Raw genomic sequence first — 26,804 nt, 5'->3', positions numbered from 1 at the left:
TTTTGTGGTGAATATTCAGACATGTTCTTGAAAGGATTTGTGAAATTTATACACATAAAATACAAGATGCAAACAATACAAATATGTGCTGGAATGATAAGAAAATAAGTCTATAATTTGTACATTTATGGATATAGCTCTGTTGGACCAATATTAGCAACATGAGTTGTTTAACAGGAACACTTTGGGTTAATATTTAAATGATTCTCCACCATTAACCCCACAGACTTTAAAAGGTCAAACTGCGGCCAATTAAAAGCCTCGACATGCCAAATACCCTCCTGGAATTTTGATACCATGATTATTTTTATTATATACTTAATTAGCTGTTTATTTAAACAGCACAGAAACTGGTTGCCTATAGTAGTGCCAATTACACGTTTATGCAAATTTATGCAAAACTTGACCAATCAGAATCAAGTATTCCAGAGAGTCATCAAAATTAAATGGATATATGAATATGGAAAAGTCCATGCAGTCCACAGAATAGCAAACTGATATCCCTCCATCTGCCATTGGTCGAAAAAAAAAACAGATAGCCCCGCCTCAAGCTCCCGCCATTGGTCAGCATGTTCAAACATGCTGTTCAAACTTTGCATATAAAATCAATTATTTTGATGACAACTTCTCACTTGAAGCTTCCTATGAATTTGTTCTTCTGCTTTTTCTTCAAATCCCACATCCAAAGAAGAGCTCAAATTCAATTTTTTACCATTTCTCACTGGAATGCAATAAATCTCAATTTGAGTCCTACACATGAATCTTCACCGTGGAAGTCAGGGTCAAGGTCTCTGGTGGGTTTAATGCTTGCTCATATCTTGATAGGTCAGCCCAATTATTTAATTGGATAGTACTGAGCACTGTCATTTCATTGGTGCCCTTCTTCTAACCTCATCCCAAGAGTCAATAATGAACCGCTAGCAACAAAGCCTGCAAAGACCTTCTGAATGGTGGGAGCCAGACAACACTTATTCCCACTTCATTCGTTTTGCTCCATATAGACAGTTTCTTTGTCGCGGTTTCCTTCTTTGAAACCGTGGCCTTTAGAATAGAGATTATTTCTGTCAATAATAAACCAAGAGGCCTCAAACACCGGTTCCTGTTATTGTGCGAAGAGAGATACTGAATGGCTGAATAAAACAGCTCATTGCTTTACTTTTATGGGCTACATTTTGAAGGGTTCGATTATGACTGAAATATGACTGGAAATCCGGGGTTGGGCAAAATTTATAATTGATGAATTTGCTTCCTTTGGAATTTGAATCGAGTTGGACAACAAAGCATGTTGAGTTTTCTGAACAGCAACAGAACCGTCACGTAACACATGAATTTCATTAGTCCAGGAAATAATTATGGCTCTTTATTCTGTATAGAATAAATTTTTCTCAATACAAGTTAATATATATCTTTTTCTATTAATTTAAATTTAATTTAATACTGTTAAACTGTTAACACAACCATCAAAACAGACTTTAATTTGGCCATACAGAATCACAAACAGTCCACATTATTTTCATATCTTTATAAAAAAAATATTAATATCAAAATTTGAAATGACAGATAATATAAAATATTGAAATCAAATAACCTATTATTTATGTTTTTCAACTAAATTAAATTACAGCAAAACAATTATATTAAATACCTTTCAAAATATATAAACCCAAGGTCAAGGTCAAAGTTAGGATCAAACATCCAGTAATTCCAGGATGTTCATTCAAAGTCATCTGGTCTTTTTTCTGGTTTAGTTGGATGTTCGACTAACATTTTTTAAATGTTACTACTTGTTTGAGAATGTTTAGAGAATGTTCAAAAGTAACGTCCTAGTTTGCAAAATGATAGCCAGAAATGGGATCTTCCCTTAACGGTCATTTAACCAAGAAAAAAGCTTATAATGACTTCAGTAAATGTCATGTTTTTCACTTTAGAATACTGATCCGAATTAGATCCTTAGAAGGATGTAGTAACACCCGAGTCATTACTAGTGGGTTACCCTTACCTTTTACCATAAATTATTCATTATTCATGTTAATTATGGGAGGTATGAAAAAACTGATTAGCTAATAGTGAACTACCACATTCAACTGAGCGCTATTACTTACCAATTTGTTAATCAGAGTTTCTTGTTAGTTAATAGTAGTTACTAGAATGTTAATAGTGCGTTACTCATTTGTACTCATTCGTTACTCAATGGAACCTTCCATCCAATTCTTTACAGCACAATAAAAAGGTTCTTTAGACAGTTCAAATGTTCTTTACACTATGCAAGGTTATTTTTGAGAATCAAAAATGGTTCTTCTATGGCTTATCTGTGAAAACCCCCTATTGGAGCCTTATTTTTAAGAGTGTAGGCTACGTATGCGTTTATAAATGCGGGTGCATCAGTCAAATGCAGGGACGGGACGTTTTTTTTTTTGACAGCACGTACCCTTGTGTAAGTTATAAATGAGAATATCAAACCCTGGATTGTCATCTGAACATATATACTGTACGTCTGAATGAGGTTGCCGGAGCGTTTGGATCCTCAAAGGCGATACGTCATTGCGAGCCTCAGCGATTGGCTGGATTCAGCTCCTTTTCCTCCACAATTTGTGCAACCACGAACGGTCTTCGCCTCCGGAGCAGAGACATCCCTACAGTAGAGGCAGGTAAACTATCGGTTTCAATGTAGATCTTCGCATGTTCGTGTGTCTGGTGAAGCTATAGTTATTTCTTTTTCCTGCGTATGGGCTACTTTATGGTTTTCTTCAGACAGCATCTAATTGATGATGAACAGCCCTGCTTCTGCTGGCTGATCTGAAGGAATGCCGCATCTGACAAATGAATGCTGAAACAGATCTATGCCTTTTGTAATTGTAAAAGAATAGCTTTGCGAAAAGGGAATATAGCGGCATTATTTGCGCGCATACGCCGCAAAGTTATAGCGACCAGCGCGCGCGCCCAGTGGGCTACGATTGTGATCGCTTTTGTTCTTAAACATATTCTGTATGCGTCAAAGGTGTGGATTTGAAAGTGTTTTAAAGGAGGATTTCCAACGTGACTAGAATTGTAACGCTAAAACTCCCACATGCTCATTTCTAACCCTGGATTCCTCATTGGATTTATTTTAGGTGGACTCGTTTCCCCCCCCAAGAGAAATGAATGCAATATAGCGCGCGCATTCGCAGGGGTGGACATTTCTTTTCGCTCTCATCTCGTCAATTCTTCCCTGTAATACAGACACACAGCCCGAACCGGACTAAATGAGTGCCCGGACCTTGGAGAGACTGGCGCTTTCCATTCCCCACTGTGCCTTAAACGGAACCGCTCGGACCAACAATGGCACCTGCTTTGACCGGGTGGATCAGTTGTTCCAGGCGTTCTCATCCACCGTCGTGCTTTTCGTGCTCATCGCGATGATCATTGGGATAATAGCCGTGTCCATCACGACCTTCCACTTTCACAAAAGCAAGATGAAAAAGCGCAAGATACAGAAAGCCCAGGAGGAATACGAGCGCGACAGCCGCAGTCCCAAAGCGGGCAAAGGCAAGCCGGTGGTCCGGCAGTGCATCATGGTGAGACCCCCCACGGCAGTGCGGAAAACTGACCCAAACACGGAGGATCCTGGCGTGACAGAGGACATGGGACACTCGGGACAGGCGAAGGATGAGAACTTGTTGGAATCGGTCGCTGTGTCTTGATAACGCAGTGCCAGCTTCGGGAGGACACTGTAAATATCCTATGTATTCATATGATATACCCACGGAATATATCGATTCTTTGTATAAGCATTCCAGTTGATAAGTTTTCATCATATAAATCCCGGAGGAGAGAAATCCATGAACAGTCTCAATGGAGAAAAGACTATGCGGATTGTGGAATTTCCTATCATATAATTTGGAGCCAGTCCTAATGGGATCAGACGAGAGTATTGAAAAAGATCCCATTGGATGAAATGAAATGAAAAGGCATTAATGGGTTAATCCAACAGGATTTTAGTGAATGCGAATGGAATTTCTATCATAATTAGGAGTTAATTACAATGACATCAAACATAATACCTTCTAAGAATCAAAAAAAGCTCCTACTGGATAAAATGAAATTCTGGACAAAAAAAATGTATTATTCAATGAAATCTTACTGGATTAAATGAATAGGCCTAATTAATTTGATAAAATAAGAATCTTCAAAAAAAAAAGAAGAAAAAAAAAGATCCTATTGGATGGAATGAAATGAAAAGGCATTAAGGGGTTAATTCAACAGGAATTTATTGAATGCAAATAGAATCATAATTAGGAGTTAATCCTAATTTGATCAAACATACCCAAGAATAAAAAAGCTCCTATTGGATCATTTATTTTTATTTTTATTAATCAATAAAATCTTACTGGATTAAATGAATAGGATTAATGAATTAGATAAAATAAGAATCTTCAAAAAAAAAAAAAAAAAAAAAAAAAACTTAGATAATCTAAAATGATTTTACTGAATATTAATGGAATTTCTATCACAGATCCAATCCAAACTGGGTTAAAAAGCAATCCTCAACAAATCAAATAAGATTATATTTGATAAAAATGAAATTCTGGGGGAAAAGACATTGATCAGTCTTACTGAATACTGATGGATTTCTAATACAACTCAGAGCCATTCCTGTGTGGATCAAACAAAACTCCTCTGAGAATCAAATTCAGAAGGATTTTACTCAACGCTGATGATTCGGAACCAAATCCAAACCGGATCAAATGTGAATCATCTAAGACGGTTGGATGACCTGAGGTGCCTATTCTTTTCCCCAAGCCTCTTTTAGATAACGTTTTCCAGAATTTGAGTTAATCAAATTTAGTTTGATCCCATTAGGATTGTCTACAAATTCTGATAGACATGCCTATTCCTTTAATATATGCAGACCCAGCATCTGTACATGCGGATTGTCTCGTCCACTCTTCATATTGTCGTGCCACCAAGAGGAATCAATGGACAAATTATGGACCCATTGACAGTACTTCCAAAGTTTATTGTGAAAGAATAGAGTTAAAGGGACGGCTCTCTTGTATAAAGTCTGTACAGACGCTAAAATAAGGACAGAGACAACAACGGTCTTATTCGTGTAGACTTTCAACACAACTCGCAACAATTTTTCTTTGTTTTGGGGTTTCCGAAACCCTTTTAGGCAACATTGTTGTTTCTTTTGACAAATGGACTTTCTTAATTGGGATTTTTCCTTTGTCTCAGTGGCTTTTTTTCAAGATAGAAGTGCAATTCGTGCCATTCTGGCTTGGCATGAATAGGTTTAGTGTTTTAACCCCTTTATCCCCGTCGAGACTGTTAATGTGCAATTGCTGCTGCTAGTGGTAGTGTAGCCTGTACTTGTTTTGTTCATGGCACTATATAATCATAGTAAAACTTATGTAACCTGAGGCATTTCAGTTTTGTGTTACAGCTCTGTATTAATGCTCTCTTTTGCATTTTTGCTCTAGATGAATATAGCACTAATGGTCGAGTATTATCTTTTCTATCATTCCTAACTAGTGTAACAATCAATAAGAAACAATAGAACATTTTAAAAGTCATTTTTCTGTATTTCCTTGACGTTGTGTTGAACCGGAAATGGGAGTCGTAGACCGAAATCAAGTATTGTAACAGATCGCAGTTTGAATCTTTGTTTTTTCATTTTGTTCAATGCATACGATTTTGAATTACTAATAAAGTATTGTGCAAATGGGTGTCTCATTTTTTTTAATTCATTAGCACGAATCATCTTAGAATTATTAGAATTATTGCCCAAAGGCATCATAACTGAAGAAGTGCTAATTACAAAATTACATTTAAACTTAATACATTAAGGCTCTAATATGTATTAATATTCGATTTACTTTCTTTTAAATCAATAATTAAATAAAATGGAGTGATTAAAGTGTACCTTTAAAGGTTTCCAATCTTGTTTAGGAGGTCTCTAGTCAAAAAATTATGGTAAAAAAAACACTTTAATTTTCTCATAATAAACATTGCACATCACCTCTTTTCTCACAGTGTCTGAAAGGGTTCGATAAAAGATTCAGTCTCTCTAAATCCCTCCTTTATGAGAGACAAATCTGCTCTGATTGGTCAGATGTCTCAGTCTGTTGTGATTGGTCGACGGCTTACAGTGAGTGTCGGAAATGAAACGGCTAGTATCTATCTATCTATCTATCTATCTATCTATCTATCTATCTATCTATCTATCTATCTATCTATCTATCTATCTATCTATCTATCTATCTATCTATCTATCTATCTATCTATCTATCTATCTATCTATCTATCTATCTATCTGTAAGGCCTATAAATCTTCAATTCTTCAAAATATTTTTTCCAATACTTTTTTTCAAACATTTCAAACAAGCAAATAAGATTTTCTTGTCAATCTATCTTTTCTATTTAAAAAAGACAGTTTCTAAAATTTCTGTGATTTTTAAATCATTTTAGTTCAACTTCCTTGCATTCAAATTCGAATAGCAATTCTGCATTGTGTTTTTAGGGAAGCTTGTTTTCGCCACAGAACAAAAATAAATAAATAATTGTATAAAAGTAATTGTGACTTTTTATCTCACGATTTTCTCACAACTTTATTTCTCGCAAGTGTGAGTTTATATCTCACTTTATATCTCACAATTCAGCCTTCTTTCTTGCAATTTCAAATGTATATCTCACTTTATAACTGCACAACTGTCTTTTTTCGTCAGAATTGCGAGTCTATTTTAACGATCTAAGCTCATGGTCTATAGCGCACATAGGGAGTGTCCGAATCCACTTTTGCTAGTTTGACGACGGGACAAATGGTTGGCGCTCCCGGCGCATGGTCTAAAAGGGTTGTCCCTATTCTCTTAATGAGTAATGGGTGTGTTTTGGGCTTTACGTGCAATAAACCAATCAGAGTCTCATCTGCCATTCCCTTTAAAAGCCAGTTGCACTCGCACGCGCCAGTTGTAAACGGCTCTTTTGTGTGCGAGGTTAAAACGCGCAAGCAGACCATCTATGGGACAAAGTGTATGCGCGTTATACACCCGCCTATAGGCACACATTACTAACACGCTCTTTAAAGAACAAAAATAAAAATTGCGTTTGCCAATATAATCCATTGACTTTAGACAAGGTTTCAGTTGGTCAATGGCGCAGTCTATTTCAGTTTCCTCAAAATAGCAACGCGCTAAAAATGCGCCTCATTTTCAGACCAGCAGCACATGGGCGCTCAAATGGGCGCAAATGCATTTGCTATTTAAACAACGTGGCGCAGGACGTGAAAATGATAAGTGCGTCGGGCTGAAACTAGTATAAAACACTTGCTAGATATAAACTCGGATTTTCAAGAAAAATGTCAGAATTGCAAGAAAAAAGCCTGAATTGTAATATATCTTTTTTTAATTGCAAGTGTATATCTTACAATTCAGACTTTTTATCTCGCAATTCTAACTTTTTTCTTAAAAACTCCAAGTTTATATCTCAATTCAGACTTTATTTCTCGTGATTCCAAGTTTACAACTCGTAATTCTGACATTTTTCTCATTGCGAGAAAAGAAGTCCAAATTGTGGAAAGTCGTAATTACCCTTTTAATTTATTATTTATTCCTTAGGGAGGAAACAAGCTTCCGTATGCTTGTTACCCAATTCAAATCCAGCAATTGAACTGAAATCTAAAGGGCATTCTCAATTCAGTTCTGATCCAGAAACACAATGCTGGCGTGTTCCTGTCAGCTGTCTAAACTACACTTGGGAGCCTGAATTCAATCACCCTTCACAAATCAAATAATTATCACCCCTCTATTTATGTTAAAAGGCTAATTGCTTGACTGCTGCAATAACCACTTTGTGTGGGACATGAACAAAAGTGACAGAGGAGCACCGCTGGGTAGAGAACAATATCTCCTCTCATTTCTTCTTCAGTTGAACGTTAGAGCACAGCGGTTAGTGTGATACCACTGACAAAAGGAAAGAAAGAACAAACAGAAGATGTGGGAGATCTTTGCGCCTCCCCTCCAGCCAATCAGAGAGCGTTTCGAGTAAATACACCTGTGTGTTCGACACTGTTCGGTGTGCCAAACTTGTGCCCACTACACAGCCCACTCTCCTCTCTATGTCTCATTGTGTGTGGGCCGCGGCAGCCATTGGCAGCACATTGTACACGTAACGGCTCTCTCTGCCCACATCACATTAGTGTGTGAATTCATTATTCGGTATGAATAAGAAGATTGAGATTGGATGACTGTAATTAATCTGAAAGTAAAAAAAACCCACCAAAGTTTCCATCCATACGTCTTCTGTACGTTAGCTATTTCATCCCACATAATGGAACTGTTTGCTGATTTATCACAGCCAAACCACATCATAACACAAGGAGCACATCTGCATCAAAATGTCAAGGTCAGTGAAGGTTTTTCCTGAACGAATCTATCTCCACAGTTGGCCTTGCGTGCAGTAACAGTGTGGAGAATGGAATGAATGCCAATAGAGATGCAGCTCTCAACATTAAGGAGTTTTTTGCTGGCCTCGCCAGGACAGTAGATTACCCCACTAATTAAGCATGTAAGCAAGTAAATAAATCATAAATCAATATATATTTTAGATAGATCAATAGATTGGTTGATTCATTCATATGAATTCTTACAATCTGCATGATCGAAAATCCCATCATATGTATTCATTTGAAATCTCCATCCTGTAAATTAGTGACATTGTCCTGTGGGATGGGACATTACTAAACTAAACTAAACAACGCATAAAAACCTTTATGTGCTTGAAATTGCACAGACATAAAACACATTGAGTAGGCTAATCTTTTTTTTTAGCTTGAAGTACATAAAAGTGATATTTTAACTAAAAGTGATATTTAAAAGCTAATCAACCTCACAATCTTTTTAAAATGTAAACTAGCAAGGAAAATGTAGTGTCAGGTTTTGGGGAAGGAGAGAGCGAGGACTAGAGTGCAGTAGGGCTTTTTATTAAGTGCCAAAACACCACAAAGATGGGGAACGTTCGGCGACGATCTAGCACAAGACAAAAAAGTTTTCCTTTTGCTTTTTTCACGGAGAAACGACAACGTTGTCAAAACGATCCCTGCTGACAAGAATCTGTGAAAACGACTGTAAAAGCTGTATTCTGCTGCCAGGCCAGTAGTTGGCGATGTCACTTTGTAAAAAAAAACTACGCGCCTATAGACTGAACATGTACATATGTAGTTTTCACAAATTCACGTTTTTTTTTGTGGTTAACATGGAGACGATAACAGTGTCTTTTTCAAAAACGTGCACTTTGAAACCCGATTTCAATAGCTTGCGTTTTCAGGCCACCAAAACACCGCTGTCATGTAAATGAACAGACAAAACGCTTAAAATGTTTTCAGTATTTAGTTGAACACTGTATAGTTTAAACGGCCTCTGAATTGGGAAGGAAATGAGGAGGGTAACAAGCAGGTGGAGAAAATGAACAAATGATCTGATAACAAGGAGGGCAAGGTAGAGACATTAGACAGAGGAGCATATGGCACATATACAAACACGACAGAAGCCATGTGCTCACACCAGTCATGACCGTACAGGAACACCTACATGTCTGCTGATGAAATAATGCACAGCGTTCCAGATGCGTTCAAATAAATGATTTTATCTAAATCAGAAACCTGCTGCTTTGCTGCTCAGTCGGATAGAACAGAAAGCATTTTCTCATGAGAGTATCTCCATTTAAATTGCTTTCTGACCTTCAGGGCACCATGAAATATAGTCAATCAATCAATAAATCAATAAATCAATAAATCAATCCATCCATCTCCATTTATCCATCCATCCATCCATCCATCATCATCATCCATCCATCCATCCATCCATCTCCATACATCCATCCATCCATCCATCCATCCATCCATCATCATCATCATCATCATCATCATCATCATCATCATCATCATCATCATCATCATCATCATCCATCCATCCATCCATCTCCATCCATCCATCCATCCATCCATCCATCCATCCATCCATCCATCCATCATCCATCCATCCATCCATCCATCCATCCATCCATCCATCCAAACCATCCATCATCATCATTATCATCCATCCATCCATCCATCCATCCATCCATCCATCCATCCATCCATCCATCCATCTATCCATCCATCCATCTCCATCCATCCATCCTTCCATCCATCCATCCATCCATCCATCCATTTCCATCCATCCATCCATCTCCATCCATCTCCATCCATCCATCATCATCCATCCATCCATCCATCCATCCATCCGTCTCCATCCATCCATCATCCATCCATCCATCCATCATCCATCCTTCCATCCATCCATCCATCCATCGATCCATCCATCCATCCATCCATCCATCCATCCATCCATCCATCCATCTCCTTCCATCCATCCATCCTTCCATCCATCCATCCATCCATCCATCCATCCATCCATCCATCTCCTTCCATCCATCCATCCATTTCCATCCATCCATCCATCTCCATCCATCCATCCATCCATCATCATCCATCCATCCATCCATCCATCCATCATCCATCCATCCATCCATCCATTCATCCATCCATCCATCCATCTCCTTCCATCCATCCATCATCTCCATCCATCCATCATCATCATCCACCCATCCATCATCATCATCCATCCATCCATCCATCTCCATCCATCCATCCATCCATCCATCTCTTTCCATGCATCCATCCATCTCTTTCCATGCATCCATCCATCTCCATCCATCATCATCATCCATCCATCATCATCATCCATCCATCCATCATCATCATCCATCCATCCATCCATCCATATCCATCCATCCATCCAACTCCATCCATCCATCCATCCATCCATCCATCAATCCATCATCCATCATCCATCATCCATCATCCATCTATCATCCATCTATCATCCATCCATCCATCCATCCACCCATCCATCCAACTCCATCCATCCATCATCATCATCATCATCATCATCATCATCATCATCATCACCATCATCATCATCATCATCATCCATCCATCCATCCATCCATCCATCCACCCATCATCATCATCCATCCATCCATCCATCCATCCATCCACCATCCATCATCCATCATCCATCATCATCATCCATCCATCCATCCATCCATCCATCCATCCATCCACCATCCATCATCCATCATCCATCGTCATCATCCATCCATCCATCCATCCACCATCCATCATCCATCATCCATCATCATCATCCATCCATCCATCCATCCATCCATCCATCCATCCATCCACCATCCATCATCCATCATCCATCATCCATCATCCATCATCATCCATCCATCCATCCATCCATCCATCCATCCACCATCCATCATCCATCATCCATCATCATCATCCATCCATCCATCCATCCATCCACCATCCATCATCCATCATCCATCATCCATCATCATCCATCCACCCATCCATCCAACTCCATCCATCCATCATCATCATCATCATCATCATCATCATCATCATCCATCCATCCATCCATCCATCCACCCATCATCATCATCCATCCATCCATCCATCCACCATCCATCATCCATCATCCATTATCCATCATCCATCATCATCATCCATCCATCCATCCATCCATCCATCCATCCATCCATCATCCATCATCCATCATCATCATCATCCATCCATCCATCCACCATCCACCATCCATCATCCATCATCCATCATCATCATCCATCCATCCATCCATCCATCCACCATCCATCATCCATCATCCATCATCCATCATCATCATCATCCATCCATCTATGTGTGTTTGTGTGTTACACTGTATGTCTGTATGATGTATGATGTAAAATGCAAGTGCTCTACTTTTGTAATATGAAGTAAAGTGCACATTTTTGGATTACATACCTGTTCTGTCTACAAAACGTTTGAACGATTGAGGACATGGTTGTTTCCATTAGGCTGCATCCTTTGACAAGCTACCTTGGCAGTAGTAAGGTCATGATTTAAAACATGGTCTACTTATAGTGTCCCTCGAAATGTGCCTACGTCCTTAGCCTCTTCTAACTCTTCCTATGTTGTGCCTCCCATCCCTTCCATCACACATCCTGTGTTGTCCTCTGGCTATGCTTGCACATCGAAGGTTCATGAGATGTCTCTCTGAGCTATTATAAAGAACTGGTTGATCATTGGTTGATCTAATGCTTTACATTCCCGGTCAGTAGTGAAAGTCAAGATTCACCTTTATAATTAATCAATTCAGGACACATTTACCAAAAAAGTCTAATAGAAATGCATATCAAACATACGTAGTTTGACAGATTATGGTTCAACTATTTTGCATTTAATGACGTATGCAAGGAACTAATGCCTAGAAGATTTGGAGGCTAAGATTATTAGAACCAGTATGATATATTTTAATCAACATGGCACACAAAGGTGCCTCATGAAACTGATTTCGGACAGACTTCGAAGGCAGTGATCAGTTTAATGATGATCTACAACAAAACAGAGCTAGTTTTAGTGATAACTAAGCTAATTTTGAATCACTACAATAGTAATTTCTCAACAGAAATAACATCAAAAGTGGAAAACGGTAAAAAAAACCCGTACAACTTTCAGGCGCCATCTTTATTTTGTAGCTCAACTGTCACAGAATTGAAAGCACAGGATTGTGGGATATCAAAGGCAGTGAAGGATACATCTATTCTGCCTTCAAAAATCAATCAGATGAAGGTATCTCAGGAAGTGAAGCCAACATTGGATTCGGACGTGATGCCTTTCAACACTGAAAACAGTTGTGCTGCTTCATATTTTCTATATTTTCAGGAGTCTGAAAAATAATTATTAGAAAGTTCAAACTAACAGCATTTAATTGAAATCATTATACCACTGTAAATATCATTCTTTACAAATAAAAATAACAAATAAAAAATCTGGAGAAAACTTCCAGCTTGACAAAAGACACAAAATGAGTTTATCAAAATATTTGAAACGAATGATAAATGTGCGATGCTAATAGAGACACCATATATGACCACAGGATGAATGATCAACATGAAAAATGTAGAAATCAATGATCCCTGAAGCGATGACATAACCAAAGCTATCCTGATATGATGAAACCATCCCTTAGCGATGACAGTCATGACTGATGTCACTTGATATGCTTCTCTCCCAAACACATTTAGTCTTGCTGGAGGGAAACTAAATGAGAGAAGGCATAATTACCCAGCAAGACAAGGCAGCATGTCTCCAGACTACTGTGGCAATCTGTCAGTGTCAACAGTATTGGTGTTTTCCTCTCTCTGTTGCACTGGGAATACTTGAAAGGAGCTCAATTCAAAGAGGCCTGTTTGTGGTCGGTTCTGCATTATAGCTAAGCAATTCTTGTATTGTCTTTTAGGATTATACAACCCGAATGCTAAAATGCTTGTCTTTCCCCATCTAACTTACCCTGTTCTCTTCGACACTGACATGAAACAAAAGAGGTTAGTGCTGAGCTCAGAGATGCTGACTGTCCAACCACCGAGACGACGAGCGCCAGATCTGCTTCCTCAGTGGCCCTGCATTGATCCGGCTGTGGCTAAATTTAGATCTCTTTGACTTATGGTACAGTGGGTTATTGCTTTTTGTTGTTGTTGTTGCAGTATTCAGATTTAAAGGTTTCACATCAATTTGACCATCTCTTTTAACCCTCTGGGGTCCTTCATTTCAGAGTCACACTCAGGACCTTCGGGTCCAAATGGGCCGGAAGGGTGGGATTTATATTTATAAAAAAAAAAAAATCATCTTTTTTTTTTTTTACTTGTTTTTTATAATATTTTTTCTTTTCTTTTTTGGTGTTTTGAGATAATTTCAAAAATAAAAATGATTTATAATTAATATTAATGCAATAATTATGACCCATTTTTTCCCCATTGAATATAATAGAAATTTAAAAAAAAAATATATTTATTTTATTTATTTTTTTAAAGCTGTATTTCATTTTAGAGTCAAGCCTAGGCCTCATGAAAGCAATTTTTGAAATGAGATGGATGCCATCTGGTGGACAAACTGAGCATTTTAAAAATTCAAAACCCATATGTAATCTGAATTTATTAGTGTGTATGTGTATAAAAGTGTGTTTGTGTGTGTGTGTGTGTGTGTGTGGATGTGTCTGTTTTGCACTTTTGATGTTTTATAGATTCACCCCTTCACTGTTGTGTGCTTTTTTTCTGGATCGTGGCTGATTTGTAGTTTGTACGCACAAAATAACTCTGTATTTTCACATTTTTGCCAATTTCCCATTCATTTCCTATGCGGGTCCATTTGGACCCGAAGGTCCTGAGTGTGACTATTTTTTTACAACCACTTAGACTATTCAAATCCTGTCCCCAATTTTTTGGGGTGTTCATATGCCAAGTACCAACAAAGTCACCAAATTTCGGACCATTCCGATAAAGCAATGATTTAAAAAAAAAATAATATTTAAATGCTTCGGGTCCATTTGGGCCGAAGGACCCCAGAGGGTTAAATGTAGGGAAGGCCTGGACTGGCTGTCACATGAGGGAATTGTCACAAGTGTATAACCTAGCCAACTATTAACTAAAGGCTTTTTTGAGTAAAAAATGATTTGCTTTTTCAATCAGTGGTTTTGTATGTTGGTTAAATTAGGCCATTTTCTATTACAATTGTCTGGTAATATCATGTTTTTGTTATAGGTAAACATGATAAAACCCTACTGGGATACATTAAGGAAGGAGTCAACTATATGAATAAGGAGGTATATTTTAAGTATGCTTTCATATTTTTATACAAATAATGATTTTACTACAATTTCTGCCAGCCAAAATAATAGTTTTCTATTTTTTTTAAAACTCCCCCTGTAGTCAATAATTGTATCCATTAAAACTCATCTTTGATCACCAAAATGACATTTTAAAGTTTTTTTTCCTTGAAAAAAACATTATTCATGCCTTAAAATAGCTTGAATGTAACTCTACACCCTTGCCTCATTTACTATACGCGGTTCTATGAATATGCAAATGAGCCCCGCCTCCACTCACTCCCACCAGCTCAGAGATCCACTTGTTGACGATCACACGTTGATCTGATTGATTACAAGGTAGTTTGTGACGTCGGAAACACCAGCCATTTCAAAAACGTGTTTTTGAGTCTTTAGTTGACTGCAGTTTTAAGGAGAAAATACTTATGAATTTGTACATGGTTTGTCTTAAAGCATATTAAAACACCACTTAGACATACACCAACATTAAAAGCTTGATTTTCACCACAGGGGAGCTTTAAATCCTGTCTTCTATAGATAAGCCGATAAATATTATGTGGCTGTTAACTGATAAGGGTCCATATAGTTGAAGAAACACTAGATAAAGATTTTCTCTCTCATCATGTCTGTCTGTTAAGAGTGAACAAAATGGAGGAAGGGGGCGTTTGAAGGTTGAGGAACCACTTGAAAAGCCAGCATTAATCTTTAGGCTTCAGCACCCTGCAGCCTCTCAACTGCAAAAAGACGTGAGGGAGATGATTGCTTCTCATAAACTCTGAAAATTCCCAGGAAGCAATTATTAAAAAGTGGTGTATCCACCCACTCCTCTGGAAATCATGATGATAAAACCCACATGAGGACATAAACTCCCTTCAAGTCTTGTGTACAGGACTGTAAATGGAAATTCCTTCCTCTAAGCATCAATTAAGATACTGCATAAACTGAAATTCCGACAAACCGGAAGTGATTCCTATGGGATTCTCATTAGAATCCTTTAGAATTGCTCCAGATTATGACAGAAAATCCATTAGAACACCATTAGCATTCCTTTATTAGAAGAAATGACTAATTTCTCTCACACACCTGTTCTCTCCTTGAATAAACTGCTTGAAAAAAGTGGCTTTACTCTGGAAAAATGGCGTCATTTAGAATTAGAATATCTGACAAAGCTTAATCTTATGAATTCAATTTTTTGTTGTTGTTAAAGGTGCATTGCGCAACATTTCATGTTAAAAATACCCGTTTTTCTAACCCATACATGCTTAAACAATTGCCTGATGGGCTGAATGAGCCCTTCTCTAATCACTGCGATTGCCTCTATAATCCTGTACAGTAAAATAAATAAGAGGGATTCGGGCCGGAACGTGAGACTTGGCGTGACATCATGCGCGTTCACGCTCAACTGGCTATGTCTGGCAGGTTTGTGTATTCCCCGCCATTCTCCGTATTAGCGAAGACAACTCGAGCGACAAAACTTCAGTCAACTTTCGACAAAAGTAAGATGGATTCAAAGAGACCGGCTTGTAGTTCATAAAACCCAACGCAAACTCCACGCAAGACAAAGACAGTAAGGCAGTTTCGCTTGTCGCCAGAGGGGGGCATAGTTCTGCAAAAACTCAGAGAGGTGCGCAATGCACCTTTAAGACCAACTTTTTCCACATAGGAAACTATTTTAATGAGTTTAATTAAATGATTGTAATTAAAATGATTGCCCTCACAGGGCGTATTTTAATACCGGTAATATAATTAATATATATTGCCTTTCAAAATGCCTTGCCCATTAAATCAGCCCCTAATGAAGAATTATGAGGGGTTTAGAAATGTGGTGTCATTCTGCTTTGATTATTAATCTTCACCAGTAGCCTGAAAGATGAAATTCTATTATGTGTAGATGACTATTCAGCTTCCGACTGGGGATCTTGGAAAACAGCAGAATTCAATTTCAGTGATAATTGCAATGAGAGCACCAACAAGAACCAAGCGTTTCTTCTCCGTTGGTTATTTTATCTGTCTGGGGGAAAGAGATTGGAAGAAACAAGAAAGCACTTATAGATACAATTGAAAACGGCTCCCGGAGCGCTCCGCTGGATCGCAGAATTCCAATAAAAGCCCTTGGAGGATTTTAGCGAGCTTGAAGAGGATCCTTGTCAAGCGGTGACTCAAACAGATATGTCACAAGATGGTAGTCTGGTGCAAACAGACTTTTTGACCAGTGGCATGAAGTCTGGTCCACATGGCAGCTTATTCTGGCCAAGAATCACCTATGAAGAGACCCCCTCATTTTACTTATATTTTAGGAGTGGGTGTATCTGAAATAGATTATACCACCAGAAAAAAAAGATAGAATGCTGGAGCGATGACGTATTTTTCTAGCTCGACTCGGAAGTTAGCATAACCTTGGTTCTCTCGACAAAAAAACAATAGGATTTTTTCATTGGCTTTTGGAATATTGCAGAAAATGACCAATGATAAGCTTCAGAAATGAACACAAATTGTGTGAATTTTGAAGCCTTTTATGATTTCCATTACACGAGAGTAGATGCTGATTTGTACTCGGCTTTCGCCAAGATAAGCACAAACTAAGACGTAGCTTTACAGTAAACTATGCTTCTCTCTCTCCATCTCTCCATCCATTTACGCTTCTTTCCATATGGTGATGTGAATATCCTTCTGTCCGGCGTTAACGGCTGCAGTGTACTTGGCGCGTCAGCACACACAACGGCTGCAACTACAGTGTGGTCTCCCCAGTGGACCAGCACGACAACCGTCTGGATTGAGCCGAGTAGGGGACATCTCTAGGGTCTTCAAGTGGGCACCTTCTGTCCTCAGTGTTTCGTCGACTAGCCCACGACACCTCAAGAGGGCTCGACAGTGACTCTGGCGTCCCAGAGTCACCCCCCTCCGTCCCCCACTCAACTCAGCCCAGCTTACTGACCTCTACATCCCTCTTGCTGCTGAGGTTGCTCCTTCCTCGTAGTTCACGTGTGACCTAACCGCAATCTCACAATCTCTCCTTAACCCAACCATACGCGCCAACCCGTTTGACTAAGGCTGTCGAACCCCACTGTCTTCGTTAAAGTAGTTTCAGTGGCAACAGTTCCGTATGGCATACTACCTACCGCAAAACACAATATCTGCCCAAACACCAACCCTCATTCACGCAATATATACAGGAACGTAATAACTGTAATTACTATGCAAACCATACAAATCTTCTACGAAACCGTAGCGTGGCGGCCTGTACACAGCCAGCCAGAATCTTTCCGTCTCAACCACAGCCAGTTGCTGCTCCTCTCTGCTGCTTCAGATAAGTTCTTTACAATACAATCGGCAGAAGTAAAAAGCTAAACGTAGGCTATAAATGAACTACACCATGGTCGCACGGTCACCATCTTTAATGTCGGATTTCAGACTACATGATTTCAGCCCAATTTTGGCACGATCCATTTGACGTAGGGTGCCGTGGTGATTCATAAACGACAATGGCCGTCGGGACAGCATAATCGATCATTTCATCTTGTATAGAGTGTGTTACATGTTACATTGTTACAGCGTGTGTTACCCTCTAGAGGTCGGAAATGTTTGTACCTGTGTCTTATTATGAGCAGATTCCCTACACCTCCGGATTCTGTAATCCACTGCTGCATACATGTATGTATATCTAATGAGGGATAATAATCAAGGTAAAATCAATATTTTTTCTAAATATCAAATGAGTTGAATGACTTCTTTAAGCTTATGAGATTTGACTTCGTTATAAGAAGTTACCAGTGTGATTATCGAAAATGTTCTTTCATGTAATCTTTAAACGTCTGTATTAAATATCTGAGAGGTGACTGAGGGCCAGGAATGCAGTAACAGTGCATTTAGCCCGGCTTCCAGAGATGAAATATAGACTCGTTTCTTTTGTTTGAGAAAGGTCTTCAACGTGTTAATATATATATATATCTGTTCTTCTAGCTCACCACCATGACGACTATCGGTCACAAGGGTCATTGGAACCAATAGTTTAAAGGTTCTCTACGTAACTTTTAGCGGCCTCTAGTGGTGATGTTTCAGATTACAACCAAATTTTACAAGAGCGCTCGTGCTCGAACTCATAGACAATACCGTCTATTACGCAAATATCTCGGCGAATACTAGACGAATTTGGCGAGCACCGAGCTCGTTGGGACCATCTAGTCGAGCTGAAAAGAACCATATAAGTTCCATAGTTTTTGGTGGTGTTTTCGCGGAGATATTAGCAGAAAACCATCGGGCGCGCTGCAAAATTGCGGACGCCGGTGACGTCACGATCTCAGAAGAAAATCGCTCGTATCTCTGGAACGCAAAGACCCAGAAAGCTCAAATTCGGGGGAGGAGGTCCCAGGGGAACCCTAGCCCGAACGCTAGAGTGGCGGGCCTCGGGGATGCCCCCTACCGGATCGCCGTTCGCTGGGACCCCCGATTTCGAACAGCTAACTCGGGGAGCCGGGCGAGTTGGACCTCGGGGGAGGGCTCGTTCGAAAGGCCCCGTACAGCACTACGAACGATTAGAGTCTTGGGAATATTGATCAAAGATTGACTGAGATATAAGCCCAAAAACGTGCGCCTTTAACCGGACGTAACTCCCTGACCGTCTACAATAGACTGTATATAAGGAGAGAGGCTCGGGAGCGCACATGCACGTCACATCCGTTGGATTTCGCGGTAAATCCGACCCGGAGACTTCACATAGAAATAGGAATACTGGCCTTAAGAGGTTAAAGCAAAACCCGACAAGTGGATCATTGTAATGTGTGATTACAACCCCTTCACACACAGGCAATAAAAAAAGGATTCATTTTAGAAGAAAAGTTCCATATAGCACCTTTAAGTGACCATTTCTTAGCTAAAGTTTTTACCTCACTGTTAGATTAAAGTGTCCTCTCATTGACAAAAATAATGTTTTCTTGATGATTTGAGAAGAGTCTCCTGTTTATCGTTAGAGCCCCACCAAATCCAACCTTGAAGAAGTCGTGTGTCTGTGTGTGTGTTAGTATTCTTGGTTACAGGTTAAGGAACAAGTGACATTATTGGAGATTGACTGACTTGTTTTCTTCAATATGTTGGCACCCAGCAACCCAGAGATGTGACCTGAAGGTCACGACGTGCCTAACTTCAGGGTCCAAGTGTCAGCGCCTAATCGAAGGAGATATGCTTCATTCTATCTGTCCATGTGTGGAAAATGTGTGTTTATCTATTTCTAAGCCAATCAGAATCACTCAACCTGAAGCACTGACGTAGCTTAGACCTTGGTGTAGGGTATAACTGCTGTGATCTTTGTAATTGTAACGGAACGGCCTACGAACTCTATTGAGTCTTGAAGCTGACTTCTGCCTAAAGAAACTGCAATGATATCTTTTTCTAAAAATTACAAAAAAATATATATATACATTATATATATTTAATTAATTATAATTCGGACTCCTGTCTTATCTGGTCCTTGGGTCTTTAACTGTAAATCCACTAACACTAAGGAGCCTCGTTGCTACATCAAGGGATTTTGGAGACAGTCCGTTGCGCTCCTATTCGTCTTTTTCTGTTTACCCAAATACTTTTATAAGATTAAAATAATGTTGTTATTTTTTTTATTACAAGACAGGTTAGTTGGTTATAAAATGTCATGAGGTGCGACTCCCCAAAAACCTAATGATATTTATGACTTAATAGTTAATAGTTCAAAAATTTGAACACTTGCATACACAATGCAATATGTGGAAACAATTTTCCCTCATAAATTGCTAGTAAATTTCCCAAATAATTACATAGAATCTGCAAGCATTTTAGAAGTAGAAAAATTGAAATAGTATTTTCATGTAACATGTTATGTTACAGGCAAATTTGGCAAATTTAGCAATTAGTTCTACCAAAGGAGCACTCATGGGGCCCTATCTTGCACCCAGCTCAATTGACTTTGTACACCGACGCATGTATCATTCCTATTAAGGACCCGCGCAAAGCGCGATTTTCCCTCCACAGAAGCACGTCGCTAAACTAGGAAATGAACTTGCGCTCCCCGGGGCGGTTCAGCGCAAAAGAGGAGGCGTGTTCCGGCGCAATCAATCCCTTTTGCTATTTTGCTGTTCCATAAAACAATTGCGCCACTTACCAGAAAAAAACTAGTCTAAAGTCAGTGGCGCGTTGCGCGTTGTTCATTATGCCATTTTAAGGGCGCATGCTTGACCATAATCAATGTAGCGTGTGCACAACGCGCATACACTTTGATTCTCTCATCTAAGCAGCAGTTTTCATTTTTGCAAATCATACATTATTACGATAGATAGATAGATAGATAGATAGATAGATAGACAATTTATTATAAAAGCATACATGTAGCTTACACATTTACCCAAATTATCATACGCCTGTTTAACAGAAGTTAGTTTGGGTGGGTTTCTCCATCCCTAATGTCACTTCTCTGTGTTTTACGGCCCTGACGAGAACGTTGCTCTCCTCGGCTGTGAACCGCTCCTAGCGCGCCTGGCAAATCCGCCGTTATAATAGGAATCCGCTTAAGAACAAGCGCGCCTGCCCTTAAAGGGAATGTGATATGACGCTCTGATTGGTTTATTTCACGTTACGCCCAAACCACTCCTATGAATAATGAAGCTACTTCAGACCAACCCCTTTTAGATTTGCGCCAGGCGCAAGAGTCATTTATCCCGCCGGTAAAATAGCAACACCGCCCAAGACCCGGCCACAAAGTTACTTGCGTTTTAGATCGTTAAAATAGGGCCCATGATATCGTTTAGTCCCTGGAAGATTGATAAAGAACTGACGCCCAAATGTGTGAGGCTGGTCTCCATATTGTTGAAGGAGAGTTGCTGTGCAGTTAAGGAAAGATCAAATTGGCTAAATAAAGTACAATAGGAGAGAGCGCATGCATTAGGTTGTCTTGATTATTTTTCAAAAGTTCCTTTTTTTTACCATATGCAATGGCATTTATGTTCTTGGTATTTAAAGATTTGTTAATGCCTTTTGACCGTTTTGTTGTCATTTAGTTTTTTTAAAGACTGGGAAGAGTATTCCTCAATGTATTGAAGTGCAGTAAACAAGCTTAAGATGCCTGTGTTTTAATGAGACCCTCTTCGTTTTTCTCCCACTTAACACGCATTTCTTCATTGAACAGTCTTTACACTTTGGTGAACAATTCTGAACTGTCTGGCCTCAGAACTAGACATCTTTATTGTAACAACCTACTCTTGCTCTCAAGACAGCGCCGCTCATTTCCATAGAAACAGACCAAATTAGCCCTCTGCCTTGTGTATCACACAGCTTTTCCTTGCTATCTACAATAAACAACGGTGCCTAAGAAGAATACAAATACAGATGGAAATGGCCGAAAAAATATCTTTCATCCTTTATGCATGGCCATTAATTGCACTTTTTGCACAACAGTTAGAAATGTGTTTTTGCCTGCATTGCTGTCCTGGGGAGAAATCGGATGTCTACTCTGATTAGTGTTTTCACCCACATGTTGGGATGTGATTGTCGGTGATGATTTACATTACAAGAGGACTAAATTTTAATCAATGGAAAGGGTGTCTATAGCAGAGACCCATTAATGATAGCAGGAGAAACGCTCCACCCAAACATCTTGCAAGACATAAAAGCAGCATCAGCAAAACTCACAGCGAGAGAGAGAATGAGACAGATGGAGAGGGAGACAGTAAGTGAGAGGCAGTAGTCATGGATATGAGGCAGAGGAGGGGGTTATGAAGAATGACAGATGTGTGTGTGTGCATGTGTGTGTGTGTGAAGTAGACACCAAGGACTTAACTAAACTGCTGAGCCAATCCAATACAGGTCATTAAAACATGACAAAGACTCAAATATGTGCCGAGTTCGGGAGAGTGTATGGCTGAATTACACATAACATGTTATGGCCGTAATCCACCCTTAAAGAAATACTGTACACTCTTAAAAATAAGTTGTTTATTGACATCGATCAACAGTCTATTGAACAAAAGGTTCTTTATAGAATATCAGATAGTTCAAATGTTCTTCACACTATGAAAAAATGGTTCTTTTAAAGGGGTCCTATTATGCCTTTCCACCTTTAAACTTTAGTTAGTGTGTAATGTTGCTGTTTGAGGATAAAAAAGATCTGTAAGGCTACGACGCTCTAAGTCCACTCCAAAGGGATATAGTCTCAGAAAGAAAACACATTTCAAGAACTACAACAAACAGCTTAATGGGACTACAACGTGCTTCTTCTGGATCACAATGAAGTCACAATGTAAGTCATTTAAATAATCGAATACGCAAAAAAAAAGGGAGCGAGGCCTAGTTGAGCTGCACTCGAAAAGACCTGCTTTAGTAACGTCTTGTTACGCCGAATTGTTACGCCGTTCTTTAGTAATGCCGAATTGTATCCCGGTTCCAAAACCCCTTTGTTTGGCCTTGGACGAACATGGAAAACAGTCGTTAAAATGTATTTTTAACACTGTTCCTGAACATTTTAACCCCAACATTTATCTGTGTGTGGCACATTTTACGGAGGACAGCTTCCAGAACCTAAAAACACACTGGGCCCGCTAACCAATCAGAGCACATTTGGTATTTTGGAAGGAGGGGCTTCATTTGCTTTTGCTCTTCCCTGGCTTTCTCAGTTATACTCTCAGGCTGATAGAAGAAATATCTTCTGGCAGGGATTCGGTATTTCTGACATATTCTTACATTTCTTTCTGAATGTTGACAGTACTTTCTGCCCAAAAACCATAACCATAAAAAAATTTCTCTCTAATATCACAACAAAATTAAACAACCTTGCTTTATCGAATGTTCAGATTTCTATTCTGGAAATGTATGCAAATTAGCACATATTTAATTACCTCATTAACATTTTTAAACATGTGTATAATATTTATAGTTAATCCTATTCACCTGGGTTGTCTTGCTTTTAAGTCACATTTTAGAACATTGCACTGTGATATTATTTTCATGACAATTTAGCCCCAAAATTGCAATTAATGCGATGAAAAACATAATGAAATAGAATAAATATGATAAAACATATGTTTTTTTATTATATTTTTTGTTTTTACATATTTACAACTGCAAATTACAATTTCCTGTACAATGTTTATAATGTCCTACTATAAAAAAGTGGCATTTCTGACATATTCTTACATTTCTTTCTGAATGTTGTCAGTATTTTCTGCCCAAAAACCATAACCATAAAAAAAAATGTTCTCTCTAATACCACAACAAAATTAAACAACCTTGCTTTATCCAATGTTCAGATTTCTATTCTGGAAATGTATGCAAATTAGCACATATTTAATTCGATAATACCTCATTAACATTTTTAAACATGTGTATAATATTTATATTTAATCCTTAGTCACCTGGGTTGTCTTGCTTTTAAGTCATATTTTAGCACTGTGATATTATTTTCATGACAATTTACCCCCAAAATTGCAATTAATGCGATGAAAAACACAATGATATAGAATAAATATGATAAAACATATTATTTACATGTTTTTTTATTATATTTTTTGTTTTTACATATTTACAACTGCAAATTACAATTTCCTGTACAATTTTTATAACGTCCTACTATAAAAAAGTGGCAATGATGGATGGTGCTTCTAGGATGGTGCCAGTATACCTTCAAAAACCTTATAAAATATAATTAAACATCTACTCTATCATGCAATACATTGATCTTGAAACACATCTCCAGTCAGTGTTTTGTTCAAATAATTAAAAGACGGGTGAAGATTTGACTGTCATGCAATATTCCCACGCTCTGTGTTATTTTCCACCCAGTTCATTAAACTGCATTTCTGAGTGAGTGCATGATTCGCTTTTGTGGAGAGGCTTTTGTTGGTAATTAGTTTTAATTACAGACAAGTTAATTTTATAAACACATAATCAGCATTTCTTATTTTATATAGTTTTCAGCAATGCATAATTAATTATTACCCGCTTGGAAACATAAACTACTCAGATTGACTTTATTACCATAAGCGATACAAATGATTAAATCATTTCATATCAAAGGTTAAAGACAAAATACGGTGTTATAATTTACATATAATTGTCATTTCCATGTCTCGAATTACATTTTTTAAATAAAGACAAACCAGCATGTTCAAACAAACCCTTATAACTGATGTCAGATCAAAATGCTTTACTAGAAAGGTTTTGAACAAACCCCTAAGCCTAAGTATTCAATTTAATAGATTTTTGTTCCTGACAAACAATAAAAAAAGAAATCCCACAAATCCCATAGACTGAAGAAAGAAACTGAGGGAGGCTATATAGTATTTAGAGATCAGAATATCATTGAGACTTGGTGGTGAGCTCTTTTGACTTGCGCAAGTAAAGTCTGGAATACACTACATGACTTAAATTGTGAACAGGTTTTAGGCATCATACAGTTGCCGACTTTGTACATGGTTACAGAGAAAAACTAGGCATCATAATGACTGAGGATCACACACCACCAGACGTTATTTCCAAACACAAACTCTAAAACCAGCTCAAAATATCAAACATTTCCTCAGACTGGATGTAGACAGATATTTTGATTTTCCCCTTTAGAGATTCTGTTGATTATAAGAAACGTTCCACCTAGATGTCAACTAACTCTCATTGGAGTATTAGTTGAGTATACTCAACTAATACTCCAATGAGAGTTAGTTGACTTGTAGGTGGAATGCTTCTTATAGTCAACAGACTGACTAAAAGAGACTATCAAAATAAAGTGTTACACAATTTTCTGTTAAATCTGTCAACTCTGACTGCCAAAAATCTGCAGACTGGCTCCAACTTTTCCAACAAGACAGGAGATTTACACTAACTCCACCAACCCACCAATGTCTGGTTGGCCCACACAAGATTTAAATTCACCCAGTAGTCAACGATTTTATACCTTAAAACATCTTTTATCACTAAAATGACATTTTTAAAATGTTTTCCTTGAAAATAAAATTCTTCATGCCTTAAAAAAGCTTGAATGTAACTCTACATTCTTGCCTCATTTAGTATACGCTGTTCTATGAATATGTAAATGAGCCCCGCCTCCACTCACTCACTCCAGCTCAGAGATCCACTGGTTGACGATCACACGTTGATCTGATTGGTTACAAGGTAGTTTGTGACGTCAGAAACACCAGCGATTTCAAACCGTGTTTTTGAGACTGTCTCTGGTTCACTGCAGTTTTAAGGAGAAAATACTTAGCAATGCTGTCGACTTATGAATTTGCACATGGTTTGTCTTAAAGCATATTAAAAACACCACATAGATATGTAAACTTTGATTTTCACCACTATGCGACTTTAAAAAAGACGTGAATCATATTAAGGTCTGCTGTGGCGTAGGCTGTGGAGTTTGGCGCCTGCAAGTAGCTTTTGACGCGTTCGACCTGAGTTTGAATCCACTTTTTGCCAAACTCGTTTTTCTCCCTTTTCCCATCATATATCAGATCGGAAAGCAATTTATTTTCAATAAAAATGAAGAAAATATTTGAAAAGTGGAAATAAAGTGCCTAACGAATGTTTAATAATAAAGTGTTTATAGGTTAGGGGTTGGTGTAGAGAGGGCTTTATTGTCCCAATAAGGCGGCATCTATTTAATCATTTTAATAAATATAGTCATTTGCACTCTATGCTATTACTGCATCCTGTTAATGTACTGAAATAGTCAAGTCAAGTCAAGTCACCTTTATTTATATAGCGCTTTTTACAATACAGATTGTATCAAAGCAGCTTCACAGTGATAACATGAAAATAATACAACAAAGTTTGTTTCTAGAAGAAAATTGCATCAACGTCCACCTTAAAGGTTCTCTAAGCGATGTCGGGTGACGTCACTTCTTGTTGACGTTTAAAGTTTTGTCAAACAAAACGGAGGCTAGCTAGACCTTCCCTCCTCCTCATCCGCGCACTAACCCCCCAAACCCCGCCCCCAAGTCCTTCATGTCGGTGATTGGCTGGAACTGTTTGTCATGTTTCGTGGAGCGGGTTAGCCCAGTTTGTTTTTGTTGCTGTTTGTGGAGCCTGGGCTGTCTACAGAGATCGCGTTTC

General features: G+C 38.5%; 1 protein-coding gene across 1 annotated transcript; it reads left to right on the top strand.

The window, feature by feature from the left end:
* The first annotated feature begins 2,482 nt into the window (after positions 1-2,482).
* si:dkey-35i13.1 (uncharacterized protein C11orf87 homolog) lies at positions 2,483-3,890 on the top strand. Its single transcript, XM_056262593.1, has 2 exons — positions 2,483-2,648; positions 3,111-3,890. The coding sequence occupies exon 2, from the start codon at positions 3,243-3,245 to the stop codon at positions 3,678-3,680; it is 438 nt and encodes a 145-aa protein (XP_056118568.1). The 5' UTR covers positions 2,483-2,648; positions 3,111-3,242; the 3' UTR covers positions 3,681-3,890.
* Positions 3,891-26,804: the final 22,914 nt, after the last annotated feature.

The sequence above is a fragment of the Rhinichthys klamathensis genome, unplaced genomic scaffold, assembly GCF_029890125.1.
Source record: "Rhinichthys klamathensis goyatoka isolate OS25496 unplaced genomic scaffold, OSU_Roscu_1.1 h1tg000194l_1, whole genome shotgun sequence".
NCBI lineage: Eukaryota > Metazoa > Chordata > Actinopteri > Cypriniformes > Leuciscidae > Rhinichthys > Rhinichthys klamathensis.
Note: the sequence above shows the minus strand (reverse complement) of the source record. Positions and strands in the feature narration are given on the sequence as shown.